This window comes from Ornithodoros turicata, chromosome 2 (assembly GCF_037126465.1).
Source record: "Ornithodoros turicata isolate Travis chromosome 2, ASM3712646v1, whole genome shotgun sequence".
NCBI lineage: Eukaryota > Metazoa > Arthropoda > Arachnida > Ixodida > Argasidae > Ornithodoros > Ornithodoros turicata.
In genome coordinates, this window is record NC_088202.1 from 110,907,225 (window position 1) to 110,931,108 (window position 23,884).

At 46.5% G+C, this 23,884-nt stretch overlaps 1 protein-coding gene across 2 annotated transcripts in view; it reads left to right on the top strand.

Moving 5' to 3' along the window:
- Nucleotides 1-23,884, top strand: part of LOC135385959 (kin of IRRE-like protein 1) — a 234,995-nt gene that overhangs the window by 59,704 nt on the left and 151,407 nt on the right. For both annotated transcript variants that reach the window (XM_064615613.1, XM_064615614.1), the window contains exon 2: nucleotides 19,416-19,503. In XM_064615613.1, coding sequence (XP_064471683.1) covers nucleotides 19,416-19,503 — 88 coding nt within the window. The remainder of the gene's footprint in view (nucleotides 1-19,415; nucleotides 19,504-23,884) is intronic.

A 23,884-nucleotide genomic window follows, 5' to 3' on the forward strand; every position in this document is an offset into this window, starting at 1 on the left:
TCTGATAGTTCGGCGTTATGGTTTTTCGGCCTTCTGGCTTTCGGCCTTCTGATACTTCGGCGTTATGATTTTCGGCCTTTTGGTAGGCTTCCGTCGGAAAGCCGTTTTCCTCGGTAGTAACTCATAAGCACCATATGCTCCTCTCCCCCTCCTACACCCCTCCTAACCTCCAAACGCCCATATGCACCGAAAAAAAGTTGGTGGTTTTGAGCGTTTGGAGGTTATGAGCAGGAGTGGAGAAGCTGCTCATAAGCACCAAACGTCCAGAACATCCGAATGCTCATATGCACCGAAAGGCGGGCGACCACAAAGGACGGGTCTTCCGCTTCCGCATTTGGAACAAGGCCTTAGGGTGCGAAAGGTAGAATGAATGGAGACTACCAAGGCCGCTTAATGTGCCAGTTTGGAAGCTTGTCAAGTTTGAATTTGGGCACCTGTTTTGGCTGAACGTACGTGTGGGTTTCAATGGGGTTATCGCGAGTCAATGAGTGTTTGAACGTGACGAACACATCCGCAGTCACTCTTCTCTTGTCATGCGCATGCAGCATGTTCCTAATTGGTGCACTTACGTCGCGAGACAATTGTGATCTGAACGATGCCACAGCTCGCGTGGCTCAGTGGTTAGCGCGCTGGTCATGTCACGTTCCCGGTTCATGTACCCAGGTTCAAATCCCGGTGCCGGCTGTGCTGTCTGGGGTTTTTCCTGGGTTTTCCTGAGACGCTTTCAGACACATGTCCGCACAGTTCCTTTAGAAGTCGGCCCAAGATGCACATTCCCCCAAGCCGTCAGTCGTGACATTGCCCACCTCTGTGAGGCCGACGACGGCGAGACCTTCCATCATCACCACAATGTACTCAATTCGCCTACCTGAGGTAGAGTGTGGCTGACAAAACGTCTAAGAGAAAATTTGGCGGATGGACAGATAATATAGTCAACACAGAACGCCGTCTACTCCATAGCGGCTAAAGCTACATATATGCTAAAGCAAACGAGTAAACGTAAGAGAAAACGAGCAGTAGAAATACACTGAAATAAAATTAAACTGAATATATGTTAGAGGACCAACGATACACCCAGTTCACTTGAACTAGCGGTGCAGGAAGGAGGCTTCGCGCCGCACGGGCGTCGCAGTCAGGCACTGGCGCCATCGCATGGTTCTGTAGCGTTCGCTACAGTTCCACAGTATAAAGTCTGCGTTGTGAAGCGTACACTAGAAGTAGTTTTGTCATGTGTTACAACGTGTCTGTTTTTGCATGTTCTTGCCTATTTAGGTGTTTTTGATGGCCTAACTACCTGTCCGTTTTCGTGGTTTTAGCGCGTAAATTTCCGAGTTCTACTTATAAGACGAAGTAACGTTGTTTTTGAATGCCTAAAACGGTGGGCAAACAGAAATGAGTTGAAAACCAATCATCCAAAGAACCAATCCAGTCATCTTCCAGACCGAAGATTGAAGAACTATAGGAGCGAGAATGTGTAGAGCATGTTGGAGTTCGGAAAAAAAAAAAAGTCCCGGAAAAGTTGGTCCCGGAAAAATTGGTCCCTGGTTGCGTGTCGGAAAAAATGGTCCCGTGCGGTTCTGTGCCCCCAAAAATACAGGAGCGTCGTTGTGGACATCTGATGAACCGGATCATAGTCAATCAAGTGCTGTCATTCGCCCTCCTAATTTGTTCAAAATTGGAAGACATGATTTTTTAATTAACGTTAATCTTAATGAACAATAAATGCTGCACGCCATTTAATGAGGGACATAAAAGTGGTTCCATTTGCTGCACCGCTTGTATTGTACAAATTGTGTCTGTTCTTTCTGTTCCTCTCTCTATTTTGCGGTGTATAGACAACGCGACAAGATCGGAAAGCAATTCTGCAATGTCTGCTACATTCTCCTAAAAGTGACACACACACAAAAACAAAAAGAAAAAAAAAGAACAAGTAAGAGTCGTCTTTCTTCAGAACGAACATTCATATTGCAGTTATTTCTTATTCCCACTGATCAGGCCATATCTTCTGTTTTGTCGACCAACTCGTGGAGTGGCAAAAGTTGTTTGGATTTCTGTAAACGCTAACAGCTTGGAACAGTGTCAATGAGAACTTGAACTGGAGAATCACAGCAAAACTTTCGAAGTAAAAATGGTAGGCGTTGATGCCAATGAACTCATAATGGAACAACAACAACACAGAGCACATTCATAATGGAATATCGTTTTGTGTCATTGAGAAAAGAGCGGACGCCAAACAAACAGACCCCAAACAATTTTGAACGTACACATACAAGAAAGCCTCCTGGAGATATATCTGAATCCTTGCATTTGCGTCAGCATTCTATTTTCTGACCACAGCAGTTGCTGTCGCTCATGCTGAAAGAAGCTTCAGCACAATGAAACTGATCGATCAAAAATATCCTGCGCTCAACCATAAGGGGTGTCAGGCTTTCTGAGTGGCTGTACGCCGAAATAAATCTTTTAAAATAAAACATTAAAAAATCCACGCTTAAAATTCCACCCTTCGAAATCCATTTTCTGAAATAAACCGTTTAAAAATACACGTCCTCAAAATAAACGCGGTTAAAATAAATCATGGTTAGGCTTAGGAAGGTAATGATCCGTATCATAGTAGTGATAGCCGTATGGGCGACACGATGTTCTTTTCGGCGAAACATGCTATTATGATGTTTCTTACTCATGTTTGTATTGCTGTCAATTACATAACAACTTAGGATTTCGAAATATCCAGCTTAAAAGTGATGACGACGATGCGCGTATGAATACAGGACATTCACACTTGATCATACCTGGGTAGTAATAGCATTACTGTAATGAAATGAATGAATTACTTTTTCTGGTAATTTGTAATGTAACGCATTACTTTTGACATTAGGTAATTTGTAATGTAATTTAATTACATTTGGGCTGTAATTTTAATGACATTACTCATCACTTTTTACAAAAGAATCGAGTGTGTGTTCTGTGTTGGCACTTGGCAGAAAGAGAGTTGGGGGACTGGCAAATGAAAAGAATTCCAACGGCACTATGAACGGTGCCGCACTCAATCGGCACATGGAACGTCAATTCCTTTTTACGAGCCAGTTGCCTTAGACAGGGCACTCACAAACAAACGTTGTTAGGTCAACGGTTTGTAGCCCTGGAGAATCATTGTTTGCGGGCCCCATCCTCCTGACAGTCTTCCTGTTGTCGTGATACATTGTGTCTCCTTCGTCTCTACATTGTGGAACGATACGTCATACGTGGCACACTAGCATGACGGTACGGGGCCAGTACATCCAACGAGCTGTTACATCCATCGTGTCGTTACATCCATCGATGGACGTAATGGCACGATGGATGTAACAGCTCGTTGGATGTAATAGCACGGTATGGATGTAACGACGCGTTGGACGTAACAGCATGATGGATGTAATGACACAATGGATGTAACGACACGATGGACGCAACGGCCAAAAACGCTGCGTCGCCATGGGGGCGATGGGAGGTAAGAAGGTCGACGAAAGGAGAGGCCCGGATTAGGAATAGCAGGAGTGAACCGGTGACCCGCCTGTGTTCAAGACGACGCGATTGCTGTGTGTGTGTTTCTTTGCTTACAGTACATCCAACGAGCTGTTACATCCATCGTGTCGTTACATCCATCGATGGACGTAATGGCACGATGGATGTAACAGCTCGTTGGATGTAATAGCACGGTATGGATGTAACGACGCTTTGCTTACAGTACATCCAACGAGCTGTTACATCCATCGTGTCGTTACATCCATCGATGGACGTAATGGCACGATGGATGTAACAGCTCGTTGGACGTAATAGCACGGTATGGATGTAACGACGCGTTGGACGTAACAGCATGATGGATGTAATGACACAATGGATGTAACGACACGATGGACGTAACGGCCAAAAACGCTGCGTCGCCATGGGGGCGATGGGAGGTAAGGAGGTCGACGAAAGGAGAGGCCCGGATTAGGAATAGCAGGAGTGAACCGGTGACCCGGATGTGTTCAAGACGACGCGATTGCTGTGTGTGTGTTTCTTTGCTTTATTTCGTTTTCGTTTTCTTTTTATGGAAGGGATAGCAAGTCGGCCTATGCCTGACTAACCTTTCCTCGCTTCTTTTTCAATAAACATATGCTCCCCCCCCCGGTCGCTGGTCAGTGGCGATGTACATTCATCCACAATGCGTAGTGCATGAATATCCATCAATACCGCGTTTCGGTACCTGGCCAATAGTATTAGTTCCGCCCATTGTTTCTTTTCTCCCTGTCTCGCTGTCAATGAACGCGCGGACATCTTCCAAATTCGGACCAAATTCGATGCGAAAAGTTTATGAAATTGTGGCTTTCATTTCCACCCCACTCTTTCCCGAACGAACTTGAAACGTAAACCAGTACAAACTAACCGCAGACAGTGTCAAAAAAGAAAAAGAAAAGAAACACGCACATACAATACAGCTTTTGCAAGCATAAGATTGCCTGTCACGATGGGAGCTCAGTTCGAGCGCCAGCCTCACGTCCACAACGTGTGGCTGCAACATGTGGCAGACATTGAAAATAAAATACATAACTAAATGAATTAAGCATGAACGTGTCTTTAATGATCTGGAAGGGCAGGTGCCTACTACCCTGAACCACTCTCGTACTTCTGCATTGTCCTGCAGACGGTGTTCTCAAGCAAAGCTAATCCCGCATTTCATTTATCGCCGTCGCATAATGAAAGGCGCAGGCACTTAGTATTTTTATCGGCTGATTCACACGTACAGCGCTGAACACTGTCACTGCTGCATTCATAGCTGTAACTTCGAAGTGCCAGTAACCTGAGCTTTGTAGCGTTCCCAAGTGACTGAAACGGTGTAGGAGTGTGTCACGAATTACACCAAGGGTTTATTCATGGGCGGCTGTATCACGTCGCCTGGTGATAGCAAACACCACAGGATGACACTCTCCTCGTATCGACACATGAATGGTGTACAACTCGATTCATGAATTCTGGTGAGTTATGCTTAAAGTTTCCGTCCCAAAACACTTACTCGGCGGACAAAAGCGCTTCCAAGTCGCTATCTCCGTACAAGAGGATCATTTCGCTTTCCGGGGTGGAGTCTCTGTATCAGAGGAATTCGTCTCCGTGGAATCGTCCAGGCAGCAACAAAAGCCCGTTTCTGGGTCAACCCGTGGTTTTTCCCGGATTCAGGTGACCAGGTGTGTGCACCTTCCCAACCCTCTCTGGTATTCACACCACGTGATTCACACCCAGGGCGCTATCTCGTAGGTGAAGGAGATCATTGGCAATAAAGCGTAGAACCGCGACATTCGCACGAGGACCACTCGGTTTCAAAACAACTAAGTTTCCTAAGTTTCAAAAACAACTAAGGAATTAACGACCTCAAGACTTCCTGGCCACTGACGTAGGCGCGACAAAAAGGTACAGAACAGCGACGTTGGAATGAACCGCGTTTGAGATGGTCGACAGACGGCGCTGCGTAACAAGCACAGAACAGCGACGAGAACATTGACCGAGTATTCTGTGTCCGTGGATGTAATGGCTCGTTCGACGTACTGGCCCGATGGATGTGATGACTCGTTGGATGTACTGGCTCGTTGGATGTAATGACCCGTGGATGTAGTGGCCAAAAATGGATGTAACGTCTCGTTGGATGTAACGGCACAATGGATGTGACAACATGTTGGACGTAACGGCTCGTTTTTGGATGTACCGGCGCGTTGGATGTAATGGCACGTTGGATGTAGTGGCACGGAATCATGTAATTTAATTACATTTTAGAAGTAATTTACCCAGGTATGCTCTTGATCCTTGAGCCAGCTGAGCGCTGTGGACGGATTGCGCGGCGACGGTCATTCGCACTGGTAAAAGAAAGGCCAAGAAAGCGCGCACGCACACGAAAAAGAGAAACGCAAAATCAGAAAACATACAAAAGAATGGCCAAACTCTCCTGATAGTCGGCTCTATATTAGACTATATTACACCGACGTCGTGCGTTACTTGCACTGCTAAAACAGAACTTCACTGAATAATACGCTCCCGGGCATCCGTCATTCCGAATGATATCAGCCCCCCGCCCCCCTACTAAGTTGGCAAAACTTGTCACGGATCACATACAGACAGACAACCTACTTCCGGTGTACCGAAATCCTCGTTCACAGTTATAGCCCTGGCTACCCCAAGCGCGAGGAGGGTACTATTTTCCGCGGCGGATGTAGAGCCGTCGGCTGTCCACCAATCAGAGACGATGAATGTTAAAAGATTTATTTTGAAGCGTTTATTCTTCAAAGTTTATTTTTCGGAGTTTATTTCGACAGCGTGGATTTTCTCATCATTTATAATGAAGAGTTTATTTTGCAAATTTGATATTTAAGAGATTTATTTTTGAACGATTTATTTTTACATGATTTATTTCGGCGTCATCCCTTCTGGGCTTGTATAGTCAACCGAAAACGAGGTTACCATATCTCTAGACTATGACGTATTGATTAACCAACTTGCGAAGAACAAGGCTCGAAAGAAGGGTTTTGCGTAAATGTTCACTATAGGCCTATGTATGCATAATATGAACCCTACATAAATATCGTACTCCAGCTTCTGCATTGCAAGTGAGCCCGGACATATGTTCGGAGGGGGCCACGTTCTGTGTTGCTACAGCCCTGGCAGCCTTTCGCCTTTCGCGCTAGAATCAAGTCTTTTGTCCTACGCTGTCTCCATGTCTATGAAAATAAAGCTCAAATTGAAATCCGTAAACTAGAAGGCGCTCTGGCTACATACAAGCAGGACCAAGCTGTTACATAAACTTCAAACTGATATATTAAGCGGCCTTGGTAGTCTCCATTCATTCCACCTTTCTAACACTATGACCTTGTTCCAAATGCGGGAAAGAAAGACCCGGTCTTTGTGGTCGCACGCTTTTCGGTGCATATGAGCATTCGGATGTTCTGGACGTTTGGTGCTTATGAGCAGCTTCTCCCCTCCTGCTCATTTCCACCAAACGCTCAAAACCACCAACTTTTTTTCGGTGCATATGGGCGTTTGGAGGTTATGAGCATTTGGTGCATATTTTCCTCGCAGCCCGTGAGCCCATTTATGAGGGACTAAAGAGGAGACAACGAGGTCAGCTTTCCTGGAACCACTGCCGACTCCGACCTGATTCCCAAGGACGTCGCCTATTCAACTGAACGCTGTGAACCGCTAAAATGAGAACTCTTGTATGCTTCTGTAAATACACTTTCTGTTTCGTTGTGATTCTTGCTTCTGCCTACGTTCCTGCCCCAGGATTTTGGGATCGGCCTCGCTACTACCCGGCGGTTCGAAACACCTCCTGTAAGGAATACGAGTCGAAGGAATAAAAATATCGGTTAAGAATCCTGAACGTTCCCCTCTCATCTGTTATTCTAGAGCGTGGTGGTAATGCGCCATCCATAAAATTCGGTTTTGGTCATGGAGTATAAAGGATGATATAGTACTCATTCAGTTAACTCGGTGTTTATTCATTTTCGCCTGCGTGGAGTTCCTATTAGGGGTTATCGTGTAAGCGTTGACATTACGAGCATTTGTTGGCATCGAGCTGAATAGCACCCCGTTTCACGTGCTAGAGTTAGTGTTTCTAAACAATGTGAAAATAAATGATGACTCAATATTTTCTGTGCTTAAGAGCTTCACGTCAGTACAAGAAACGCGTTCTACCATATTCAGACGAAAAAACACGTGACAACGCGCACAAAAATACTTGACGAAAATGAATGTTACATGAGGCATTATTGATTGATTGATTATGCTATGTGCTTGGAAGTCGCTTACGATTCCTCGAGACCACATTGATATTCTGCGGGACCATCTATCCCAAATTGTGCTCCCAAGTCCCCGAACAGCGCACACATTCCCTCTGAACTGAGTCCACCCATCTTCCTGCTGCTGCTTCTCGTCTTTTTCTCTTCCTTCTGCCTATCCCAAATTACACGCTTTTCCAAAGAAGTGGGGTTTCGCATAATATGTACTATTACCCGATACGAAGACGCATAAAAATATGTTTTAAGAGGACGATTAATTCTCACTTATTAGAATCAAACAAACTGCGTAAGACTCGTTGTTTGTGAAGTGTCAGCGGCAGTTGACGGTGCAGCTCAACTCGTGGAAGCGAACGGACGTAACGCCACGTCACTTGCGACACCACTTGCCTTTAGTTCGAGAACACGCCGCTTTGATATCATATCAGCGGCAGTACTCTCACCACACGCGTAACGAGGACGATCAGAAAGCAGAAAAGAAAACAATAAGCTGATAACCCCGTCATCAGCACAGTTCTCAAATGGAAAGAATCTCCCAAATCTGAAACAAAGAACCCATCATTTGAACCCGTTCAACGTATTAAAACCAAACTGTCACAGCTTGAAAGCATATATCAGGTGGTAAATGAGGTATCGAGACTAATGAGCTCCCGCTTGTCCTCTAAGGATATCTCCATAGGACCGTAAGGGAACCGTCAAATCTACAACAGTACACAGCAAGCGAACATCGAGGACCTACCTTTCAAGACCCTTTATTTGTTACTCTAATTTACTGACTTAGGAGTAGTCTATGTACAGCGTTCGTCGTTCGAGTGTAATAGGTATATAATAATTCCCAAGTCCTCGTTTCTCTTATTTTCCTTCAAGACGTTTCACCTTTCATTTCTTCCTTATTATCCTAGTTAGAGCCTAGGTTCTGTGGATATCGAAAACCGCTCACGCAATCGTTAGCCTCGGTCTGTGCCACTTCCAATTTCGATTTAGTAATCACTTTTCTTGCCGCAAGAGACGAGCTCCATCCTTTATTTTCCGCGAATCACAATTTCGGTCGAAGCGCCTGCAATTGAGAACACAGCAGGGAGTAAGCGAGTTTCATTTTTTCTCTATATCATCAACGCACATTTGCATAAAGCCAGGAGAGGTGCTCGCTCTATTCTTTCGTTACTTTCCTTTCTTTTTTATGTTAGCGCACACACACACGCTCTCTCTCTCTCTCTCTCTCTCTTTGCCTTCCGAAGCCGTAAAAATCAATTTCTTCGGTGCACCACATCCGCAACACGCACTCGGAGGTGTCCGTGTGACGTACACATAATTATGTGCAAAAAAAGTGACCTTTTTAGTGAATCGTTTTCGCTCAAACGCTACGCGAACGGTATCACGGATGTTCAATGATAAGTGGAAGCGACTTAAAACGTAGTCCTCTGGTTGGCCAGCAGCGAGATACAATGTCTTCTTTATTTCTTCTTTTAATTCCTTTGAAGTTACGTTTACATCATTCACATCACAAGGAAGTCATTAAGCTGTTTTAGTGCATCGTACGCTATCGCCTTTGCGTACGGAAGGAATAGCGTTGATAGTTCAGCGCACGCTCACAACAGAAAGAGAGCTTCGCAGAACCATCAACGCTATCCCTTCCGTACGCAAAGGCGATAGCGTACGATGTACTAAAACTCTATTGTTGACTTCGTCCGCGCAGGATTATAACGATGATTTCGACAGTGTAGTGTTGCTTCAAAGCCTTATCACTTTTTTTTCTTTTCCAGGGTTATAATGGTTTGCGTCACGCAAATGCCGACTAGAGTGCTATTGAAGAATTAATACTTACAACGCGTGCGCACTAAATTAAAGCCAACGCACATCAGTGGTGAAGTTCTGCCAGATGCGTGCATGATAAAAATAGAGAAGGTGTGTGCTATGTCTGTCTTCCGCTGGCTACCAGCGGCACAGTCGAGTGGGTTAGCTACTGGCTAAAACCCTCTATTGCTACAGAAAACAATGGTAAACGAGGAACGTTTTATCGTTCCGTAATGTACCAGTATGTCGTAATACTCCGCTAGAAGTCATGCCTTCGTTGGCCCAGTATATCGAAGGACGTGCCCTCATAGTTCGTGAACTTTTCCCTCCGTTCTGTTCACCGTTCAATTAGTCATGTGGATGGTACGTGAGCGGGGCATCTCTCGCACTGTCCAATCCTCCACTGGTTATTAATAAATATCGCGGACCGGACATCTGTGAAACTGGCTCCTTCCGCCATTGACCGTCCCCCCAACTCCTGACATCCTCCTTCCTCTCCAGGGGGCATTCGGCTGGCAGGAGACCCCCCTTGAAGCCCAATCATTAGGGCAATGTGGCGCACGTGACAGAAACCCTTTTACTGCTTCATCGTGGCCCTGCATGCTTCGGCACGTTGCAGATATTTCTAGGGTTCGGGTACTTCGATCGATGACCACCATCAATTGTCGGAGAAACGGTCTCTGCAGCGATTAATAAACTAATGACGGACGACAGGATGTGTTCGATCGTTGAAGGAGAGTGGTGGAAGATGCAGTGATTGAATGAGCTATGGGCTTTCTATCTAGTAGTTAGTATGGGACTGACTGTCCGATGCGCTGTGCGGAAATTCGTATTGCAGTTGTTAGAAGTGGACGGCTGCATGTTGTCAGTGCAAGGGTTTTCTGCACATATGAACGACGTGACATTCAAATGCAACAGGTAATGTGCCTATTTTGCGTATTTATAAAATAGTTCCATACTGGTTTCTATATCGCCAGGAATCGTATCCTTAGGTTCGCAAAGACATCACGGAAAACGACTACTATAGCCTTGCGCATTTATGTTATGTTCTAACAGTTTATGCAGCACTGTACCGTAGCGAACAGCGTGGTTGTGGTGATGAATTCGAATGTGGCGAAGTCTTCCCTCTTGACGCAAAACGTGTAAAAGGTTGTCTAGGTTGCGATAAAGAAAACCTCAACTTTCACCATTTGTTATCAGTTCTGCAACATAAACTTTCTCTGCGCACTCGAAAACTGCTATGCCAGGCAAGTCATTGGCATCAATTTTCTACGGAGATAACAGGCATACCAGCCCGTTATATCGTCGTGGTGCACCATCATCCCTGAGCCTTCTTCACTCTTTTCTTGAAATGTGCTCCGCTAGTTGCTTCTTAACTCATTTCTTTTCAATTCCTATGGATTTACTTTCTCTGTCAACACACAAGTTCTGACTTAGCCTCAAAGAAAAACATTATCTGAAGAGCTTATAGGAGAAAGCAAAGAAGAGCAAAGAATTTCACTTCGTCATGGAGCTGTCCTCTCCGAACCTTAGTAAGCACTCTCAGCAAAATTCGAAAACGGACCCATTGAAGTTCTCTGGCTTTTCTCCCCGCCTTTCCCGTATCAAATGCACAAAAATTTCGAAAAAGAAGTCAAGCTCCTTAAAGCAGGATTAGAAGCGAATGCGAAGCTGTTCGACGAATATTTTGTGACCTTGCGCAATGTTTTCGCTTCCCGCGACGGCTCCGCAAATGTGGCGGAGTGGGTGGCGCTTGCGATAGGATGTCTTGGTGCAACACTTATTGGAAGCTGAGTGAATTGGTTCAGTTTCGTTCTTCCAGTGTTCGATGCTGCAGAGATATGATATAGTTGGGTGGACTGTTCAGTTACTGTGCGTTGCGTGCATAAGTCGTCCTTTCTGGCTAACTTTTCCTGTCAAAATAAATAGATCCCCCCCCCCCCTCCCCAGGATTTTCATCTTAGAGGAGCGTTGGAGCTCCGTGAGGTGGTGGGTGACGCCATTATCAGCTTCCTAGTGCCACGTACAAGAGTCGTTCAAGGTCGACCGAGACTTTTATTTCTGTAAGTACAATGGAGGGAAAATTCGGGAAGCGCCAAAACTACGTCAATTTTTCAAAGTATTCATTATGGGCACCTAGACACCGCTGCTATCGCTCTGGTAACTCCTTGGTGCATTTGGCGTAGAAAGAAGTGGGATGGTGCCGTAGCCCAGGGTATCCCGAAATGCCGCCGTTAAGAATTCACCGCTTAAAATCCCATATGTTCAAAATTCCAAACGGGACTATATATAGAGTAGTGTTGCGCGCGTGCCCATCTGTGGGGAGGCCCCCAACCTCGTGGTGAACCGTAAAAAAATAAAATAAAAATAAATAAAAAATAAATGAGAAAACAAACTAAACTAACCTAACCTCTAAAACTAACATAACCTAACCAAATCCTGACAATTTCTGCTGATCCGGTGCCATGCTCACCCTAACGGTCGCCCAAAAACAGGCTTTTATTCACGACAATAACTTCTACCGACGTCAGAATCACGCAATACTGCGAAGTTTGTCAGTAATATGTAATATTCAACACTATCATTGCGCCATCCTTCATATTAAAGCTTTAATTAGGAAATCTGGATTTTGAACATCTGGAATTTTAAACGGTGGATTTTTAACGGTGGGATATCGTGGCATTGCCGTCGTAGCCACTGCAAGACATCCTCCTTGAGGGCTCCATCTGTGGGGAACGTCTGTTGTGCATTGGTCTGGGTTGCAAGCCAAGCAAGGCAATATAAGAAGGAAGAAACGTGAGGATCGCCGTTTCCTGTCTTTGAACTCTGACTGGACTTTGCGGCGGCCCTTACCGGCGACTTGGAATCAGTCGGTTCGAGCGTCTCGAACGGAGACGTTCTTTGTCATAGCATGAGTGTTGTAACGAACCCAACTGGACATTAAAAGCGGCGACGAGGTGTTTTCTTACTTCGATTACTTCACGAGCACATCAATGGCAACGCTCCTTGGACAGATTGAGCCATTCGACATCAGCGACCAAGACTCGTGGCCATGCTAGGTCGAACGTTTCGAGCAATTTCTGGAAACCAACGGCATCACGGAAGCAGCAAAACAGAGGTCAGTGTTTCTCAGCGTGTGCGGCGCATCGACTTACTCGCTAGTACGTTCACTGACGCTCCCGAAAAAGCCCTCGGAATGTACCTACAGCGACATTGAACAGCGCTTGACGGACCACTTTACCCCCAAGCCATCGGAGGTCCCTCGCAGGTACCATTTTCATACACGGGATCAAAGAGCTGGAGAGAATATCATGGACTACATCGCTGAAATACGGTGTCTCAGCGAGTTTTGCAACTTCCAGGATCTGGATAATATGCTCAGAGACCGATTGGTTTGTGGAATCCAGGATCAAACGGTACAGAAACGACTATTTGCCGAGCCTCAACTGACGCTCAAGTCAGCGATGGACCTTGCATTGGCAGCAGAAGCATCGTCACGTAACGTTTCAGAGCTACGGGCATCTGATGAAAACGTTCTTTATGCGGGTGGCAAGAACACCAACCAAGAAGCCACATACAAGTCCAGGCAAAGTGGAATGACTCAAAGAATGTGCATCAGTGCATCAGCTGCGGGGAGAACCATGACAGGGAGACTTGCATGTTCCGCAATGTCACATGCAACTTCTGCCAGAAAAAGGGTCATATCGAGAGAGCATGTTTCAAGAAGCAACATTCACTCAGGAAGGACGACCAGCAGTCCACTTTAGAGCTACACAACGTCTTAGACAGCGCATCCAAAACCGAAGAGGTTTACGATATGTTTCATTTGGAAGCGCCAGTCCACTTCTCACGAACTGAACCTTTCCGAGTCGAGGTCAAACTCGACGGCAACCCTGTAACAATAGAAGTCGACCCAGGTTCCAATCCATCAATCATAAACGAAACTGTGTACAAGCGACTGTGGCCATACAGCCCGTCTCTCACGCAGGAGGACGTTGTCCTTCGTACGTGGTCTCATGACCAGCTCCCAGTGCTTGGTTCCCGAAGTGTGCAAGTCCAATACCGCGACAAAACGGTCAAAAAGCCTCTGCTCGTCGTACAAGGTTCAAGACCTTGTCTCCTTGGCAGATCTTGGTTTGACAACTTGGGAATCGGAATGCAAGGCATTCACTCGCTTCCGGACTCTGCCACAAAGTGGCTAAACCACAAGGTTTTCCAAGAAGGACTAGGGCAGTTCACAGGACCTCCGGTGTCGGTTGACATCACTTGAGATGCCATTCCCGTTTTCAAAAAGTGTTGGCCTGTACCGTTCGCGAAATCGTGGATGCAGCGATTGACAAAATGGTACAGGACGGAGTTTTGGAACCGGTTGGATACTCAAAATGGGCAGCACCGATTGGGCCTGTATGCAAACGGGGTGGAACTATTCGGATCTGCGGGGATTATAAATGCACGGTGAACACTGTGAGTTCACCGGATACGTATCCGTTGCCTGCAGCCACAGAAATCTTCGCCATATTATCAAACGGCAAGCTGTTCACGAAGCTAGACCTTAACCAGGCTTACCTGCAACTTCCCCTATAGACGAGAACTCATCAAATATCCTGACACTCAGTACGCCTCGAGGTTTGTTCAGAGTAAAGCGTCTGCCTTTCGGCGTTTCGGCAGCACCCGTAATTTTTCAACGCTTGATGGACACGATGCTGAAAGGGATTCCCGGCGTAGCAGCATTTTTGGACGACGTCATAATCTCGGGTTCGACACCCGACGAACATGACCAACGTGTTCAAGCAGTGCTCGACAAGCTGGGTCAAGCAGGCTTGCGAGTAAACCACCGCAAGACGCTGTTTGCTAAAAATGAGCTATAGTTCCTCGGTTTCCACATCAATGCTAAAGGGATCCAGCCTTCGAAAAGCAAAGTTGCGGCGATTCACAATGCCCCAGAGCCTACGAACAAAAAAGAACTGCAAGCTTTCTTGGGGCTGGTGAATTTTTATGAACGGTTCCTACAGAACAAGGCCACGCTACTCGAACCACTGCATCGACTTCTCGACAAAAATGCGAAGTGGGAGTGGACCAGCCAGCATGCAGTGACATTCAAGAAGATCAAGCGTGCTCTGTCCGAAAATCTAATTCTGACGCACTACGATCCAACTAAGCTGATTAGTCTTGTTTGTGATGCTTCTCCTTATGGCGTGGGTGCTGTGATTTCCCACGTTCAGCCAAACGGTCAAGAAGCAGCCATTTCTTTCAGTTCAAGGACGCTCCACACCAGCGAAAGGAACTATGCACAACTGAACAGAGAAGCTCTAGCTATCATTTTTGGCATTACCAAGTTCCGGCAATACCCTATGGGAAGAGATTCGTAATATACACGGATCACAAGCCGTTGCTTGGCATACTGGGACAAGGTCCAAGCAAACGCCTGCAGTCCTCTCACCAAGTATGCTACGCTGGACTCTGATGTTAGGATGCTATGACTATATGTTGCAATACCGAAGGGGAGCACAAATGGGGAACGCTGATGCCATAAGCAGACTACCCCTCGAGGCGGGTTCGGATGACAATCCTGACCAGATTCCGCCTGAAGTCCTGCTGCTAGAGGCGGTACAGGACGCACCTATCTGTGCGGAACAGATTGCAATAGAAACAGAAAAGGACGCCATTCTCGGCAAGGTACTCAACTGGACAGAGAAAGGATGGCCTGAGTCAGCAATAAAGGACCAATCATTTTAACCGTTTCAAGTTCGGAGGAACGAGCTGTCACTCCTGAAAGGTTGCATTCTCTGGGGGAACAGAGTAGTTATGCCACCGACACTACAGGCAAGCGTTATGAATACGCTTCACGCAGGGCATGCCGGAATAGTGAGAACGAAGGCTTTGGCAAGGAGTTACGTGTGGTGGCCAGGTACTGACAGCGATTTTGAAAACACGGTCAGCAGTTGCCGGTCCTGCCAGATGACGCGCAACCTGCCGCCACGAGAAGCTCCGCAACCATGGATTCCGCCGTCCAGACCTTGGTCACGGGTTCATCTCGACTACGCAGGACCTTTCTATGGACGGAACTTCCTGGTGGGAGTGGACACTTACTCACGTTGGCCGGAGGTCACACAGGTGTCATCGCTCTCCGCAGCAGATCTCATCAAACATTTGCGGCGTATGTTCGCTACTCACGAACTTCCGGAAGTGATTGTCACAGACAATGGCACAAGCTTCGCGTCAGCCGAGATGCGAGAATTCACGAAACTAAATGGGATTCAACAGGTCTTCACGCCAGTCTACCATCCAGCTTCTAACGGCTCCGCAGAACGCATGGTACAGACTGTCAAGTCTGGTCTTTCAAGACTGCAAGGGAGCGACTGGGAATGTAAACTGTCAAGGCTGCTATTTTCCTTGCGGTCCACCCCGAGTGCCACAACCGGAAAGACACCAGCGGAGATCATGTTCGGGCGCTGCCTTCGAGTTCGACTTGACCTGCTGCGACCTGCTAACGACAGACAACAAGAACTAAAGTTGCCTATGGCGGCGCGAAGGTTTAGCAGAGGTGACGCGGTGTTCGTACAAAGTTACAGAGAGGCAGACAAATGGTGTTCCGCGACGATTACGGCAACAGAGGGCAGCTGTATCTACAGAGTGCGACGCTGCGATGGATTAGAACACCGCGTACACGTGAATCAGATACGCCGCCGTCAAACGAGCGGGGTTGGACCTCATCAAACAGATTCTGCAGACGACTTCCTACCGCTGCCCTCTTCACATGCGGGTTCTCTGGGGGCGTCGACAACTACAATTGAAGACGCACCGCCACAGCTACGCCGATCAAGCAGCGAGCGGCATCCAACATTCTTTTACGGATGCGCGATTCCTCACTAAGGTGGGAAGGGATTGTTGTGTATTGGTCTGGGTTGCCAGCCAAGCAAGGCAATATGAGAAGGAAGAAACGTGAGGATCGCCGTTTCCTGTCTTTGAACTCTGACTGGGATTTGCGGCGGCACTTACCGGCGACTTGGAGTCAGTCGGTTCGAGAGTCTCGAACGGAGACGTTCTTTGTCATAGCATGAGTGTTGTAACAAACCCAACTGGACATTAAAGGGTCGAAACAAATTATGAGCGCTTGGGGCTAAATCTGTGCTTATGGGGCATTGGATAAAACCTCCCAGCGCATTTCGGCTAGGGTTACTACCGTCAAATTCGCAGTGTGAGGCTGGGCATTGTCGCGATGAAGAGTGGTCCTTCCGGACAACATCCGAGGTATTGTCTTACGAATTGTGGTTTGCACAGCTGATTGATTGATTTTAAAAGAAAAAAATGGGGTTTGCACAGCTCCCATGCGCGTCTGGATTACTTATTCATATTCACCGTCACTCATCCATTATCAATCGTTGATTTCGATACGTTAGTTTCTCAACGTTTGTCTCTCACTAACACTGAAGTGAAGTCGGCCCAGGAGGCATACGAAGCCCGCTGTCGCCCACTCCTTCCTGCTGTTCTCTCTCCCTCTGTCGACGTCTATACGTCGCTCATAGACACAGTTGCTTCGCGGCGCTAGCACGGAATTGAAAAAAAAGGGAAGAAAAACCAACAGTGAAATGAGAACGCCACCGTAGATTCCGAGGCAGCAATCACTAACCGACTAGAAAAAGTACATATCGCATCTTTTGTCTCATTTGCTTAATGATGTTCTACCACTATAGGTTGGAGTGATTCAGCTCGCATATTTGCTATGTGTGCACTGATACGTTTTGAAACATACGCAAAGCCTTAAAGACACCATTCGACGCTCTAGCTGGTTGAAACACGACATTCAAGAAAAAAAGAAGAAGAGAAAGAAAACATGACACGAAAGAAAACTTTGCGTTCGTTCTCAACCCATCGTCGTGTTTACTGAGTGAAGCGGTGGCGGGATATTTATAGAGCGAAGCCCGTTTAAGTGACACGCGAGTGAACGGCTCATTTCTCTCGGGAGTGTTGTTGGGTGTTACCTTCTGAACGACAAACTGTTTTCTTAGTCGCACTTGTGGGTGACCCGGCTTATACTGCTTGTCCGGGAAGTCGCCAGGTGCCGAGGCGAGTCCTTTGCAAACTACATTTCGGGGTAAAAAAAATTCACAGCCAGATGTTTTTCGTGGAAGCGCATGTGTGTTCGGAGTGGGAGGTTGAGGCCATGCCTGCAGGTCATGAGGCGAGCACTTCTCTTTTTGTCCGGTCTTGTGTCACGTTGAGTGAGGCTAGGCTAGATTGGGTTAGGTTAGGTATTTATATACTTAATTAACCCTAATTACATTACATTACCTAATTACAAACTAATTACCTAATCTAATTATACGTAACGGTATGTCGGGGTAAAAAAATCATAGCCAAATGTTGTTCGTGGAAGCGCATGTGTGTTCTAAGTGGGAGGTTGAGGCCATGCCTGCAGGTCATGAGGCGAGCACTTCTCTTTCTGTCCTGTCTTGCGTCACGTTTGGTTAGGCTAGGCTAGATTGGGTTAGGTTAGGCATTTATATACTTAATTAATTATACCTAATTACATTACATTACCTAATTATATTACCTAATTACTACCTCATTACCTTACCTAATTATACCTAACGATTTTTCGGGGTAAAAAATCACAGCCAGACGTTCTTCGTGGAAGCTCCGAGTGGGAGGTTGAAGCCATGCCTGCAGGTTATAAGGCGGGCACGGCTCTTTCTGTACTGTGTTTTGGTTAAGTTAGGTATTTATATCCCTAATTAATTATACCTTTTTGCATTACATTACCTAATTATATTACCTAATTACTACCCAATTACCTTACCTAATTATATGTCTAATTATACCTAACGCTATTTCGGGGGAACAAAATTCACAGCCAGATATTCTTCGTGGAAGCATACATGTGTTCCGAGTGGGAGGTTGAGGCCATGCCTGCTGGTTATGAGGCGAGCACTTCTCTTTCTGTCTTTTGTGTCACATTGGGACGAAGACGACGCTGGTTGAGGGATGATGAAAGGGTGAAGAGGAGGTGGAGAAAGGGATTCTCTACTTTCTTCCTCGAAACGCAGGCCTGGCGTGAACCTCCTACATGGCGGTCCCGTTCATTACACCCTAATGATTATAACGTTACACACTTGATACATGATTCGATGCTAATATTTCACACATGTGGTATTCTGCATCGCGTGCAACTGGAAGTGTGTTTTCCAACCAGCTTTTCGTTTCTTTAATACTTTCAACTCAGGGAAGGTGAATTGTTTTGCGAGGAGATCCCAATGGCGATGCAAGATGGCCTGTGATTCGAGATACAGAGAAATGCATCAACATGTCGTGCAGCAAAATAATAAGACTAATATAAAAATGTGCGTCGTTGTAACATCAAGTAACTCCGTCTCGAACGACCCGGCAAATGATACTGTATAAAAGTGACTGTCCTAATAATTGTTGACTGGGAGGAACGTGTATCAACCTGCATAAGCTTGATGGGAATTGATGTTCTGAGGCTGGAACACATAGAAAGGACAAATATATAAAACCTCAAATGGCAAAGAAATTAATGATGGAAGAAGAAAGTCCTACAGCTGGCTAACCTTTTCGGTGCCTTCCTTCTTTCATCTGCATAAGTGTAGCTGCGTTTGATGTAATCAGTGCATGCTTTCTGGTTTTCTGCCGGTCGCTTCGATACCTTTGCTGTGTTTTCGCTATCGTCGGAGCACGGTATCGTAAGCATGCCTCGTAAATCAGATGCCGTAAAGGTTTCCTCTTCATACCTAATTCGTGCACGTTTGGTTTGTTCGTGTTCAATTGTCACGGCCATCTGCTAAAATAGCTTCATATTTATTGCAGGATATGCACGCAAGATGTGGCTGCGGTACAATACATTTCACGACACTCATTAAGTGCGACTTCTTCACTCGAGCAATCGAGATGCGAGGTAAGTGAACCACTAACACCACATGCCGCTATTTTTTCTTTATGCTTTCAAACTGTACTCCCACACTAATGCCTCTCATCTCGAGCAAGCGCTACACTATTTTGCGTCGTACTTAATGAGTCGAGCAATTAAGATTTGTTACGGGGACGAGTTTCGCGAAACGAAGGAACTCCCAAATAAACGAATCATGTTTTATTTCTTTTTCTTCGTTGGGGACGGTGCTCCCCTTGTTCGATCGAACTAGGAACGAAGAACGCGGTGGTTGTTATTGACGGACCAGTCAATAACCAGTCGAGCAATTAAGAACGGAGCAAATGAATGAAAATCAACCGGTTTGGTTTGAAGGTAAACTTCAATGCAAGCCCGGAAAACTGGGTTATTCGATACTCTCAAAGTTCCGAGAACCCGTCGTACCACAAGGAAGATATAGCGAAGTCCATTATGTGCCGCGCGGGACCACTTCGTATATATTCCCGTACGAGTGAACGGGTGAAGCATCTCCTCATTTAAACTACTGCAGCCAAATTGAGTAGGCTGGAAGTTGTGGAGCCCGCGGTGTACAAATCTGGAAAGGTATGCCGGCGCATTTATGAAGGTAAAACGATGTCGGTCGATCCTTGCGGGAGAGGTTTGTATGAGTTCCTGGAAATTGTTACGAAGATGGTCTCAGAAATGGTACGCGTTCCGTTTCGTGTTTTTGTCTGTCACATTGTTTTAAACGAAAGAGTGGAGTCTGTGATTACAAGGGACAGAAAGATAGACTGCGTGGAACAACATGCTGTAGGAGCTAGCCTGTGCCAGTCAGATGAAGGAAGAGAAGAGAACGAAGAAGCAAGGAAGAGAGAGCAAGAAAGGAAAAGTAGCACTACGGCACAAAAACAAAATCAATCACTGAGCATAAAAAAAAGGGAGAATTGTGTAATTGTGTGTGAGTAACATTGCAGAGAAGGTGATAGTCATCAAGGCACACTGGGGCATTATCTGCCTCCGATATGTTATTTTGCTGCTCTCGTCTCGCACGCAGCGTGCGATCGATGCTTATTTTCAAGAAATAAACATTAACCATTTGCATACACCAAGCGAGCTCCACTTCCAAGGGCAATTTCCCATTTTCTTTCTTACTGTCGCCATTTCAGTTCTAACTTCCTTCCCTAGACCGACACGTGAGAGCAAATTCAATTTGTCAGCAGGAGGTGACGTGTACTGCGGTGACCGAAAGGCCCTTTTTTTTCTGCCTTGATGCCCGAAGAGTCGTTATCAGGTCGGGCATGCGAACCGTCGATTCATTCAGCAGGCACATCACTCCTGGGTCAGGAAGGAAGAAAACAAGGCGCTGCATGGGAAAACCTAATTACGCTTTTATTCGACCGCACTTCTAAGCAGCGCGACCAACTAGGATGGATGGTGATAATCAAGCGGCGACCCTTCTTTCTTGGAGGAACGGCAGCGATGCAGTCACGTCGCGCCGTTTCCATTGTCTTTGCTGGTCGGTCCGTGGCAGGGGGTCGGCCGCTAGCAGATAAGCTAAGCTTCGTTTATCAGTACGCGGAGGAAGGAAACTGATTAATCGAGATCAAAAGGAAGAAAAGGATCTGGCGGAACGGTTCGGGGGCCAGATGAGTCCCTTATTATGCCCTGCTCGTAATGTGGGACGGGGAGGGACAGCCAGCTTGGATAGAATGCAGGTAGGGGTGACCAGGGAATATGGAGACAGAAGCTTGATGGGGAGGTTCCTGCGTCCGTGTGAGTGTGCCGTTGTCTCTGTGACGAAGGGTGCTCGGCACGTGCCTCACGTTGCGTTCACGTTAATCGTTACAGCGTGACATCTACACTCGTGACCAGTGACGTCAGGTGGACGAAGTAGGGCGAGTGCACTTCGCCTGCGTGCGAATTAGATGTCTGCTGTGTGCCCTGCAATAAAACAGTTTCAAATAGATTGACACGAAAGTTGGGTCAGCTATGTGTGGCTGCGTGCAGCACGTGCACGGGTAGGTCTGCGGATAATTTCGACCACCTGGGCTTCTTTAACGTATACCGGAAACGTCAGACACGCGGTGCTGTAAGCAGTGCCTCATGTGTTCCCCATGTGCTCGCATGCGTGCCACCACTGAATTTCTTTAAAGGAGAAAACGCTTTGTAGTGGCCAAAGATGCCCATTTGAATAAAAACGACATTCCGTTCTTAGAGCCTTGCAGTGCTCCCTCAATCAGTGCTCAACTCGTTACGCAAGTCGAGGAAAGGGGAGCATGGAATAGCATACTTCCTTGACACGACTAACAATTAAATAATATAATAATAATAATAATAATATTTATTAACGTGCCCAAGAACAGCCAAAGCTTTGGTATCGGCGCATGTGGACGATGCAGTATTTACATCCCCCCGCAACACAAACTGATGTTCGTTCCCGGTCGTGGCTCGAATACCTGAATACCTGGCCTTCTTTCGTACACGAGATCGCAACTCCCCTCGCGCGTCGGTTGTACAGCGTCTCTGTGTGCTCGCACATGGGTAGTAACCTTATATTTGGTACAGCAGGACGTCGGTTGCCCCGTGTCAAAGTTATTCTGCGGCACGTGCCTACCGCACTTTTCACGTGCTTCTCCCACAGTTTTCTGCTTCCGTAAGCACGTACCTCCACGCTACATGCCACTCTCTTTAAGCGCCTTCGACACACTCTCGTCATGCTCACCCACACTCAAGAAATTGTAGTTTGTTATTTACATCGAGATTGGTTGTGGACAGGAACTCAAACTGAAGTTTTACTATAGTGCTGTCGTTATCACGTGGCCTACGACCTGGAAAAGGCGCGATGTGTGAGCTGTGATGGGTGCGCAGTAGTGTGGAACGAAAGACATATTCTCATGGGACGGAATTGTAGTCGATGCAATAAAACACAGAAGGACAAACACAACACAAACCTCACAAACATGTAATTGGTAGCATTTCTGACCGGCAATCAGAGTGTCTGGGCTCGAATCCCAGTGCTGGTGCCTTTTCTTCAACTGCCACTAATTAATTGACATATTCTGTCGCGCCCTCTCCGGAGCTAATAGCAACAGGCTCCAGTTTGAACATGCACCACAGAACGAAGAACGAACAACCACTCACAGTCTATGACTGCATTAGACCAGAGTTTCTCAAACAGGGTACCCCGGACATTGTGGGGAGGTTCCGCGAACAGGATCCTCTTCAGCAACCGCGAGTGAAACATGTCTGCCTACCAAGGCTCGCTATCGGACAGCCTTGGTATCAGATCGTGCTCGACGTTTGATCAGTTGAGATTGGCATGGAGACCGCAGGGCCACGTTGCAGCGGCTGACGCTCATTGTAAACAGTAGAGCCAGTAGCTGTCGTCTTCATCTTCGCAGCTACTCTCCTGTATGGTCTTGGGGATTTCAAGCATCAGTGGCAACCCACAATGCGTTATCTGCGGGGGGAAGTACTGTGAAACATTTGAATGAATCGGGCAAAGCTCAAGGGAGATTTTTCGACGAACCAATATGTAACTAAATCAACTCTACTGATACAATAAACAAACAAAAACAGATAGGAATTTTGTGATGCGAGATGAGGCCGCGTCTGGGCAAATGCAGCAGAAGGAATCCCAATGAAATTCCATTGGCCATATTCCCAGTGTGATTCACTCCTATTCATCGCGCAACACTCTTCCTTCGGAACGCTTCTCAGCTTAAACGGCTCCCTAAGCTCTAAAAACAGAACTTCACCGCATAGCACGCTGTGCGCCAACCATTGCCACGAATGGTATAGGGTTATCGCTCCTGATTCGAATGCAGAGGGGGACGTACGCCTTTTTGTGCCAATTTTGATGTATGATAGTTCACGCAAAAAGGCGTACTCCCCTCTCTCTTCGTGCGAGAAGAGATATCCCCATCATTCCTGGCGAGCTAGCACGTTTTTATAGAGAGTACCGCTTTTCGTTCGTTTAGTACAATAGAACAGTTAGGAACGAAAAGCGGTACACTCTCTAAAAACAGAACTTCACCGCACATAACGCTGTGATAGCTTACCAGGAATGATGGGGATAACTCTTCTCGCTCGAAGAGAGAGGGGGCGTACGCCTTTTTGCGTGAACTATCATACATCAAAATTGACACAAAAAGTACGTACGCCCCCCTCTCTATTCGAATCAGGAGCGATAACACTATCATTCGTGGCAATGGTTTGCGCACAGCGTGCTATGCGGTGAAGTTCTGTTTTAAGAGCGTAAGGAGCCGTTTAAGCCGAGAAGCGTTCCGAAGGAAGAGTGTTGCGTGATGAATCAATATTTTCTGTTCATTTCGCCATACGGGACCATTAGAATGTAGCAATAAAACTATAACACCGGCCCAGGAATATAGCCTTTCATTGACGGGAACTG